The sequence below is a fragment of the Sinohyriopsis cumingii genome, unplaced genomic scaffold (genome assembly GCF_028554795.1).
Source record: "Sinohyriopsis cumingii isolate HCF-2022 unplaced genomic scaffold, ASM2855479v2 utg002371l, whole genome shotgun sequence".
Lineage (NCBI taxonomy): Eukaryota > Metazoa > Mollusca > Bivalvia > Unionida > Unionidae > Sinohyriopsis > Sinohyriopsis cumingii.
Window position 1 is genome coordinate 299691 of NW_028316196.1, and position 12199 is coordinate 311889.

The window sequence follows — 12199 nt, forward strand, 5'->3', positions numbered from 1 at the left end:
GGAGGAAGGTGTAAGGGGCCGCTGACCTAACTTTCTCTCCAAGCTTTTGAAAGAAACTTCCGAACTAAAGTGAACAGCGCTCTTTCGGACAGCTATCCTCAGGAATGGATGTAGGGCAGATAATTGATAATTTTCAGTCGCCCTATTCAGAATCATTAGCATAGTGAAATACCTTAATCCGGGTACTGACTGCTTGTTATATGCCAACGACATTTTAATCTTGTATAGATCAACGATTTTACATACTATTTGACGTTAGGTACAGATAAGCATCAACAACGTACAGAAATGGGCAGAAAAATTTGTTTTAAAATATTCCCAAATAAAATCTAACTGTTTACGTCTTCCAGTTACATTGCTTGGCTTATTCCTGTTGTGGAGGAGAGCCAATTTTAGTGCCGATATTCGATGTCTAATAATCCTTCTCTCGCATATTAGATATCTCAGGGACAACTGTAAAAAAAGCCATGGATTTAATACGAGTCCTGGCAAACACAGATTAGGGAAGAGATCGGAAAGTCTTGCTCCGGTTCTTCATGTCATTAGTAAGAACTAAACTTGACTATGGTTAATTGTGTGCGGATCAGCTGGTAGATCTCACTCGATGATGCTTGATGTGAATCACTTACTTTATGTCTTAGTGCATTATGCTTGTTGCGATCGATACACAGTGAAAGACTTAATTTATGTCTTAGTGCATTTAGAGCTTCTCCTTTCCTACGCATCTATGGTTTAGTAGATGGAGACAAATTGTGAGTGGCACAAGGACACCCCATAGCACCATCTGGAAACAAATTACCAAATAAAACCTAATTTTTTACTCCAGAAATCGCGGCTATACTCATTGTCTTGAGATATATTGAAACCTTTCAAATAATTAAAGCAAAACAAAACAAAACAAAACAAAACAACAACAAAAAAAGAGGAAAAGACAAACAATTTTCAAAATATTTTTGTTTCTGAATCCATTTCCGCATTAAAAGCCTTGCAGAACGTCAGATTTGATAATCAGCTAATTTCCCAGATCTTACAGAAACATAATGTTCTTACACAAAGTATGAAATGTACTTTGTGCTGTTGGATGTTTAATAACATTGATATAAGGTGTAATAAAATGGCAGATAAGTCAGACAAAGCTGCCGTGCAGTCACCCATTTCCAAATGGACGTTTCCATTTACTGACTTAAAATATTATATAAATCAGCATGTTCATTATACCATGCAATACATGTGCAACGAAAACTCCACAAACCCACTATTGGAGAGTGGCATACCTCCTGTAAAAGAAATCGGAGAGACGAGATGGTATTGTAGCCGATCGTGTATCAGAATCACATACCTGACTCACGTATGTCTCTTGACAGGCGAACTTGGACCAGAATGCATACAATGCCAGTGTCCATTGACAGCGGAGCACATTCTGTCGAGTGGATCTATTTCATCCCTGTGGGACGTTAGTATTTTGACGCGAGCTGCTTGTACAAACTGTTAGAACCTACCACCACAGAATATTTTGATCTATAAGAAATTTTAATGTTTTAAGAATAGTTTAACATCTTTTCGTTATATATTTTATCTTTTCATAGTTAATGCTTACATTTATTTGGAAGAATTTAGCTTCCTAAATTATTGTGAAGTTCAGTTTTACATTTTTCAAACATGACCTTTAGTTATCACTACATAGCCACGTTTGTGTTATGGTGCCGTAAAAAAAATTACCATACATGCATGCATGCATGCACGCACGCACGCACACACAAGATGGATAATATCCATCTAGAGTGCCATTTTTGTTTTAAAATTAAAACTTCGCGAAAAAAAAAACATTTTTCATTTTTAACAAGATTTTAAAAGGATATATTAAAGAGTCTACTATTTTACCATTTGAAGACTTAAAATGGGATACTTAATACGATTTACTTGAAATAAATAGTTTCGCCTGTCGGAAGCGGGGCTTTAGCACGTATATTAGTATATTATGCTTCGTTTGTAACAGTCAGTGACTGTAGTCGAGTAGTTTCTTTGTGTGGTCCCTGGTGGCCGACCGGTTTAAGGCGTTCAACTTAACAGATCACTACCACAAATCACCTTTTGCCAGTAGCTTTCCGATGGTGGAGATGGTTCTTTTTGCGGTATTCCCGTGGTAATCCTCCACCAAATATACTGTCTATCGTGTATAATCTGTCATGTACCGAATGATTGGGTGAGAACCCACCACCACCAGAAAAGAAACACACTCAACACCCCAACCCCCAAGAACTAAACGTTTTTTTTTCTTCTTGCGATTCTTTAATCTTGCTGAAGACTATGAAGACAATGACTCTATTTCACCATTTTACGAAGATTCTATTGGACCGTGTAAATATATGTATATATCCTCTCCGTTATGGCATGTAATCCAGCTTAATAAACTCGTAACATTTTCCGCCTGACGAAGCGAGACCAATATAGAGTTTGATAGATAGGGCAAGTGAAATGAAGTACATGGCTAATTTACATCTGATCATTTTCAAATTTGTCCAGGGAGTGTAAAAAAATATTATTTAGAATGTGAATACTATCCTTTTTCATGCTAGATACAGTGTGAAAATATAATATAATAAACTATCAAAGCATACGGCAGGACCTCAATAACTACATTCCTTGATTTGCGTTTACTGCAGATGTCTACGTAAAACTGTAAATAATGTGAATTGTGACCTAATTTTTTTTTTGGACGTGATAAGAACAGCATGCTTGTAGATATGGCATGATCGTGGTTTGTACGTTCCTTGTAATGGTCTGGATAAATGTTTTTGTAAAGACTCATTTATAAAAATGTCAACACCATGTTTCCTCACCTACATTTCTGACAGAAATCGGTCGAGGTCAAGAACGTTTGAAATAAAAGGTTGAAAGAAAAGCTTTTTGGGCAGATTTGCTGAATTTGAGACGTTTAGTCGTCTAAGCTGGTTTATGAATCACGCTTAATGTTTCTCGTTTATGTATGCTCAGATAGATGTATGAATGTAGATGACTGTCAGCTTTTATCTCTCGAAATCCGTTTTCGGTCTGCAAGTCCATGTATTATATTTATGTCTCTCCACCAGTCCGTACGTATACTTACCTTTAACTTACACTGGCGTCAGCGGTGGCTCAATGCTTAGCGTGCTGAACTCATGATCGAAAGGTACGGGTTAGAACCCTATCATTGGACCAGCCTAAGTCAGCTACCGTGGTGTGTCCTTGGGCAAATACACTTTACTTCCATTGCCTCAGCACTAAATGGCCTACTCGTGCTGCTGTGCCGGAAAACACTAACAGACCAAACCAAAACCTTGAACGCACACATGTCTTTGTGTGTGGTGACTTATTACCTTTCAATGGTGGTTATCGATGTCTAGAGTATGATAGACCATGGTGTTATAGTCCGGATCGAGAGAATATTAAAATATGAAAGTGATGGATGGAATAAATTGAGACCTGAGCAGCGATATAGAATAGAGCAACATGAGCCCACGTATACTGAATACGAAAATGTAACTAATTAGGTGAACAAAATACAATTGTTTAAGACCATTTGCAGGTATTACAACTCTATGAGCTTAAACTTAGTAATAGAAAAGAGCGAAAGAGCGAAGGTCAAATTTGGTAACATAATTTGCATTTGCAATTTTGTCAATGCAGCCATCGATTCTTGACCATGGAAATAAATATGTTTTGGTCACAGTGTTCATTTTTCTATAGTCTTTGCACATGCGGAAAGTATTACCTGGTTTTGGTACAAGATTACATAGTGAAGTCCAGTCACTTTTACTAGGTTATATGAAATCACTATCCAGTAAATACTGAATTGCTTTTTTTCAAACATTCATGTTTGATATGTTTCATCCTGTATGGATGCTGTTTCAAAGGTTTGGAATCTACAAGTTCAACGTAATGGTAGATTTTATTTGTTTTTGTTGGAACATCTGGAAACAAATTATCATATTCAAATAATAAATGTTTTAGTTCATTCTATTCTTGTGGATGTAGATGTGAAAGTTTCTGAATTCCGAAGATCGGTTACTCGAAATTCACTACAGTCTGATTTCATTCCATCACTTAAATCCTCGCTGTGTTAGACAGATACAACTAAATTGACTGCGTGAGTACTAGGGCTATCTCTTTTAACATATTCCTTTAACATATTTATATGGCAAAAGTGTTTTATTTTCGCCTCCCTGGAGTATTAATGATAAAATATAAATCACTTTTTTTTCCAACTGTATAAGGACCATAGTACCTAGCTTGAAGAGGATTTGTAGCTATAGACAAGAGAACCAGAACTCTATCAACAGGTTGAAAACTCTTTTCGTTTTTATTTTTGTTATACCTTAACTTTTTTTGACTGAGTAGAGTGCAGATTAGTACTTGCAATATCACAAGCCTTTGACAACTTATATTTACAATTAGAAACAAAGTCTAGAAGATTAATTTCTGTGTCTTTATTTGAAAGAAGTTTCTCTTTTAACAACTTCAATGGTTAACGGAATACATTTCCAAAAACTGGTTCAAAGGTCATAAGGATTATTGAACTGATTCACTAACAGCAAACTCCAGTAAATGAACATCTTCGTTCCAATCATTTCGAGCATCAAACCGAATCATATGTTTCGAAGTTTGATGAAATCATTCTAAAGCCCCTTGGCTTTCAGGGTGATAAGCAGAAGACTTAAATTGCTGAATGCCTAATTCACGCATAACTTGCTGGAAAATTCCAGACACAAAATGTGACCCCTGAGAAGATTGGACAGATTTTACTATGGTTTTAGTTTTAATATTCCTCAAAGGAATTTCCTCTGGGAATCTTGTGGAGAAACACACTATGGTCAACAAGTATTGGTTGCCTGACTTGGTCTTAGGTAAGAGGCCGACACAGTCTACCATTATTCTGCTAAATGGTTCGTCAAATGCAGGAATAGATTGTAGATGAGACGTAGGCATCTCTTGATTGGATTTTCCTACCCTTTGACTAGTGTGATAAGATCTACAGTATATAAAAACATCACTTTCAATTTTCGGCCAATAAAAATGACTTAAGATCTTGTGATAATTTGTATTGATCCCTAAATGACCAGCCAAAGGAGTTTCATCGGCTAGACTAAGAATCTCCTCTGTATATGACTTAGGAATAAAAATTTGATAGTTCCTTGACCACTCATCACCAGCGGGTACCTCAGGTGGTCTTCAGCTTCTCATAAGGACCCCATTGTTAACCAAATAGCAAACAGGTATTTATATGGCTTCAGTTTCGCTAATAGCCCTCTGAAACAAACAGGAGATCTCGGGCTCTTGTTCCTTTTGAACGATAAGTGATTTTCTTTTGTCACCCTGATTAAAATAAAGAGAAAGATTTGTAAGAAGAGGACTACTGTAAATCAATGTGTCAATATACATACATACATACATACATACATACATACATACATACATACATAGATGGCCATTTTAACTTTCTTGACTTGAAGCGTAAACTATATTCAAAACAAATAGAAAGCCGATAAATTCTTTTATTTGTGAACTTCGTAAGTGCGTATACTAAATAAAGCATGTAAATTCATCTCTGTATTATTTATTTCAATGGAAAGTAAAGTTAGTGTACTGTGTTTGATTTCATGCATATTTTCAGAACTTACAAAAGCAGGCATTTTTAGCAGCTGTCTGCTCTTGACATCACACTGTGATCCTAATTGGGATAAACATAAATGTTAATTAAAGTAGATGAAAGAAATGAAAGTATGAGTTAACTTTTGCTACACTAGGAAAGTTGTTGAGAAAACAACTTTGTCCTGTGCCTTCCCCATTTTTAGCGGTGTTTCGGAACTCAAGAGCAGAACCCAGTGAAAACAGGCAAAATTAGCATAAATTTCATGAATCATTTTTGACCTCAGGTAGCAAAGTGTATTAGATAAAAGCTATTATATGTCACCGATTTAGAAAGATTAATCATTATTATCCGGGCATAAGGTCCATAAAATGTAGATGCAAGTATTTACATGTCTATCTTACTACCTATCATTTTACATATCTGTCCTTCTTTCGGGATTTTAAGCACTGTTGAATTCGAAACGAGTAAAAAAAAAAATACATACGCTTCTGTAACCAGCTAAAATAGTTTTGAACATACTTCTTTGGGAGTGATGTATTTATATACAATATCGATAATTAAAAAAATCATTCTGAAACAAGATTTGAAACTGCAGTGCATCTAAAATAATTAACATGGAAAGAAATGAAGAAACAATGAAGGCAAACCATTGTGATGAATGAGCATTTGGAAGAGATGTTGAAATGATGTTCAGTGATAATTCAAAGTCCACGTCCAAGTGTTGCGCTTAAACAAGAAGAGAGTTTTAAAACGGGTTCTGTGGGAAATAATATCAATGTGGGTACTGCATTTGAATGTCAGCCTTTTAATTTTGAAACAAGATCGAGTATCGTGATTTACCACATCCCCCCGTGTTTAGTTTATTAATTTCATTACTATATATATATATATATATATATATATATATATATATATATATATATATATATATATATATATATATATATATATATGCTTAAAGACAAAATCACAAAATACGCCGGGGGCCCCGAGTGGCCGAGTGGTCTAAAGCGCTCTCCGTTACGGATCACTGCCATCTCACCTCTGTCTGCGTGGGTTCGAGTCTCGGATTCAGCCAATGTGGGTATGTGAGAAAGCCTGCCAGTAGCTTCTCGTGGGTCGGTGGTTCTTTCCGGTGATTTTCCCGGGTTCTTCCTCCACCATTAATACTGGCCGCCATGTATAGCCTATCGTGTGCTGAAAATGGCGTTAAACCCTACAACAACAACAACAACAACAAAATACGCCGCATGGCCAGGAAACCAGTCAATGAATAGCTTTTAATGTGGCAGAATATACACATTTTCCACAAACATTTCTTGATAGTGTCAGTGTAGTTGAAAATGTACCATTTTGCTGAAACTTACATTTACGTTAAAGATATTTCTGAAAATCCACAAAATTAATACTCTATGAATAAAAAAGAATTCACAGTGTATATTTATATATCTATTTCAGAAATAAATGCATACGTTGTCTGAAAGAAGATGAAAAACCGTGCTTCGATTATCAAACGAGAAGGTGAGTCAGATGTCATAGACCTGAAGAACTTATTGGAGGGCCTGTTGTTCGTCGCCTGTCCGTCCGTTAGCGTAATTTTGATATAGTTTCTCCTCCTAAATTACTTGGAAAATTTTCCATGCAATTCCACACACACATTCATCCCATGATCTATTTTATCCTAAATTAAAATAGCATTGTTCAAAAATCAATAGCTACAGCAGCCATGTTGAAAATCTTGTTATGGCTACTTCTTCCGAACAGCAAGTCATATCGGCATGGGGTTTTCACTAGAAGATTTATTATGATATCTTAGTTGGTTCTAAATGAAAATGATGACGCCCGGACGTCAAATGTGGGCGCCAGTCACCATCTTACAAATCTTGTTATTTCTACTGCACCTGAATTGATAGACTTATCAATATTGTGGTTTCACTCAGATGCCCCGGATGATATATATTTGGTCTTAAATAAAAATGTTTCCCATCTCACATCTAATATGGTCACCACAGCAGCGATCTTGAAAATCTCTATGTAACGTCATATAAACTTGGGGTTTCCACAGAAATCCTTCTACTGTGTCTATCTGGTCTTACGTGAAAATTGTGCCAATTTGACTCCAATATGGTCACCACAGCGGCCGTCGTGAAAATATTCCTGTCGGTGCTCCTCGTAAATGGAAAATCGCTTCAAAGTTTGGCTTCTAACAGAAGACTTCTTAAAATATCTAGTTTGTCCTAAATGAAGATGGTGCTGATCTGACATCCATTATGGACACCATGGCAGCCATCCTGAAAATCTGGCGTCAATATCATCTCAAATATGACCGCTATAGAAACCGTCTTGAACATCTTCCTGTCGTTACTACTATTAGATGGAAAGTCGTATCGACATGGGGCTCACATCAGAAGATTTCTTATGGTGCGTAGCTGGTCCTGAATGAAAATCATGCCGATCTGACATCCAAGATGGCCATCATGGCTGGGAACTTGAAACTCTTGATATTGATGCTTCTCCAGAATTGTGGGTCATATCGACCTTTGGTGTTTATTATGGAACACCAGAGCTGTCTTTGGTTAAAATGTAATTATATGTTATATGTTTGTACATAATATAAGATCGAAAACACCTTATATAAAGAGGTTTAGATGTCGTCTAATTACAAAGGTACCGCATATAAAGGCGTTTGCACATAATTTATGAACAAAAGTACATCATATAAAGAGGTTTGTACATCAAATAATTGAAAGTTTCACCGTAAGACAGCTCTGGCGTTATATAGTTTACCAACAGACTGCTTATGCTATTTTGCTGGTCTTAAATTAAACTTGTGCCCGCAGACGTCCAATATTGCTGCCACACTGAATATATTGAAAACCGTGTTGATACTAATTTTCCTGAATGGATGGAATGCTCATATTAGCATGGGATTTACAACAACATTTATGATACGTGGTCAGCACTCGTGACACCTTTTTTAAAACACATCATTTCAAATCTAACCCATTATTATGGAAATATTTTTTTCAGCGTGAGACTTCTAACTTAAAAATCTGAACATTTGACAAATTCAAAACCTGGTCCAGAAAACATGTAGGTTAGAAGATTGTGTAACTTGTGCACTTCAAGGTACTGTTTATAGGTTACGGTTTTCATCTTTATTACTTCAAGGTACTGTTTATAGGTTACGGTTTTCATCTTTATTAGATTTTTAAGCTCAAAAGGTTAAGAAAAAAAAGATTTGCATGTTATCTGTCCAGGAATGACTCGGGTTTTCGGAGTAGTTATTTTACACCAGGTATCTGGTCCCTATATTTTATAGTTTATAATTGCTATATTTGATAGCAACGGTTCCACTGAACATGAATTCATTTTTCGAATCGACTGAAAGGACCACAAATATTCAAAGTTAAAAGAGTACTTTATATCTTTAGAACGTATCAGGAAAGTGAACTTTTTTCTTTAATCTCCTTCTCATTGCATGGAATTTATACCTAGTGAAATGAATTAAACAGCGCAATCGTACTGTCAATAATTAAATCTTAAAAAACGTAAATGTATCACAACCAGAACATTCACACGAAATTCGATATTTTCTTATATCTTACTCAATTACAAAGTCTGGAAAATCTATTTAGAAAGTTGTAATGAAATAATTTTTCTTTTGAGAATTTCAAGGGGGGGGGGGGCTTGTGTATGTTAACTCTTTTATCTTTATCGTTTTCTCCGTCACGTTTTGTTTCCGAACTGCCAACTAAGTTGAAGGTGGGAAGTCCGCAATCTGAGAAATACGCATTGACCCAGCATAATTGTTTGATGAGATGGATTTATCTCAAATGAGCTTTAATCAGGAATATATGCTGCTCCAAGGGAAAACATAATAGGCAATCCTACTATAAACGCTGATCAAAGTTTTATTGAATACAGAAATATTTAAGATTAAATATCCAATTGAAGTTGCAGATTAGCTGGATCTTCTATCCCACCCACCCAAAAAAAGAAAAAGTTTGCCTACTTTTTTCCCTTTTCGCGATTGTTAGTCCACAAAAATAATTGATGACATTATTTTAATTTCAAAAGCGTCACAATTGTATTCTCATTTCTTCAGGTTCCCTACAATTATAGGCTTGTGTTTCTAGTAACTGAGTAAATCGCTATTGATTTTTTTTGTATACTTGTCATACATTGCCTCTCCAATATCACTCAACGAACCAAGCAACCAGTCAATCGATCGATCAATCATTTAATCAATCGATTGATCGATCAATTTAGACAGACATATTTTGTTTACAAAAACAGTCCAAAGAATGCGATAAAGATTTTGTTCGCAGGGAGACAAAGATACATTCTATTTCTAAACTCTTCAATTTTCTTTTTCAGATATGTCAAGAAAAAAGTATGCGTACAATACCATGAGAGTTGCTGTCCAGGTTTCGAGGGTTCAAACTGTGAAAAAGGTGCGATCAAGACTTTAGATCATTTTGTTCCGAAATTTTAATTTGCAGATACATAATCAGAGATTACATTTTCATATTTTTGTCAACAAAGAAAAGTATCACTGAAGAAAATAAACATAGCACCTATAGAAACAAAAAAAAAAAAATGTTTAACGAACGTCATGTCTGAACCATGTACTGTGTTTGATTGTAAGGCCCGTCTGGGTCGGCTGCCTTACTGGTTGTTACGCAAGGCACTTTACACTCATTTCCCAGCGAACAAATCAAAGCCGCTTGAAGAAGAAAAAAAAAAACCAAAAAACGTCCTTACGGGGCTGAGTCCAGCTAAACAAAAATGGTATGAGTCTCTGATACACACAAAGCAGCAATTTTTCTTGTTATAGCTCTGATTGCACAAACTTAGCTGGGCAAATCGCCTTAAAGCAGACTTCGCCCAACCTAAACTGGGCAAAACGCCCTAAATCATATTTCGCCAAACCGAAAACCTTAAGGTTTTTGTGTAACTACGATGCATATCAGTACTTCTTACAGACTTATTATCGGGGTTTTAGGCGTTGAACCTGGACCCCTTGGCAAGTTATGCAGTTCTACAGATATGCCAGCAATCAGTGATGAGCCACAGCCAGTTTTTTGTTGTTGTTGTCATATTGCGCTTTGTTGCCATGAAAAAGTTGAGCGATAGTTATTAATGCAGAAGTTTGCTGCGTCCTCCAAGGCAAGTAAGCGTCTTACTCTGGGGTAAAGAGATCGAACACAGTTAGGTCATCTCAGTCAGGTCGTGAAATAATATCGGAATTAGCTGTAGGAAAATACACCAATCTGATGTGTTTGGTGATTTGTCTCTGCCTGAGTGCACTTCTTATGTTACGATAGCAAAGTCCGAGATTGTTTCAACTATGTTTTTGTTTCCTTCCGCCGCCATGTTGTTCCATGAGAACTGAAGTAGTAAGAACGAAGTTCTCAGAGGCGAGGAATTACGAAGAGTTTTCTTTCTCGATTTGTCGGAGAAGGCCGAGGTTATTCTGATTGGGGTACAGCAGCTATCTGTGCATCTTAAGAACTGGTAACGCGAACAATTTTTGTACCGTGGCAAACCGCGGTATTCTGAACAAATCGCGATACGTACCATGGTATACCGCTATGATATCAGGGACTGATAATGTAATCTTCTGACACTATTTAAAAATTTTATCTGCCAATAACTGCAAATATTCTTTGCAGTAATTTTTAGCAAAATAACATTATATTATATCCATCATATTATTTGGTAAAAATTAATTATCTTGAGATTAAAGAAAGAAAAACATATAAGGGCTTGAAAGAAATAGCACCCCTCAGAAAATTAAATGGTCAGTACCTTACAGCAGATGAATTTGCTATATATATGTTAATTGCTGAATAAGTTGTAATCTTAAAACTGCATCAAAAGTGGGATGATTAAGCGCACACTAACATCTGAAACCCTTTGAAAGACACTGGGCTGACATTAAATAGCATGTTCATAAAGACAGGAAGTGTTGACACTGAAGCCGACAATTTACTAGCTACGCTATTGATATAATAGGCTGGAAACATCCAGGCAATATATTTATCAGAGAGGGAAGTAAACATAAAACGCACCTTCTCAAGAAACGAAAACGTTTTAGTGGACTTGAGAAATTGAGTAAACAGAGAACAGAAAATAGCCGCTCTCTTATAAACAAAATACATGTACCAAACATATTGAAATACCCCGGTAAATAACTTAAAAGAACGATTTTTAAAAAAAATCTGAAATAGGTCCATCAGTTGGGATTATGCCCGAATATTTTTCACAATATCCCGATTTGTCACCAATTTGGCATACGTGACACGTGTTAAACGTGTGATTAAAGGGTAATGAATATAATTATATTTAAAATATTCAACATTAATTTGTGAAAAATACAATTTTGCTGTAAAAACAATAATTATTTGAATTATTTTATCACGAAAAACTGAAAACGTGCTGTTAAAATCACTAAATTCTTAGCAAGATTAATTGGGAATTTCCGTAAATTTCTTACTTAAGGAAACTATTAAAGTACCAGTACAGTGAAAATGTATCGTGGTACGTACCACCGGACAAAAAAAC

At 35.8% G+C, this 12199-nt stretch overlaps 1 protein-coding gene across 5 annotated transcripts in view; it reads left to right on the plus strand.

The window, feature by feature from the left end:
- LOC149770780 (uncharacterized) overlaps window positions 1–12199 on the plus strand; it is a 75540-nt gene that overhangs the window by 25817 nt on the left and 37524 nt on the right. For all 5 annotated transcript variants that reach the window (XM_089949131.1, XM_089949132.1, XM_089949133.1 and 2 more), the window contains exons 2-3: window positions 7088–7150; window positions 10010–10086. In XM_089949131.1, coding sequence (XP_089805257.1) covers window positions 7088–7150; window positions 10010–10086 — 140 coding nt within the window. The remainder of the gene's footprint in view (window positions 1–7087; window positions 7151–10009; window positions 10087–12199) is intronic.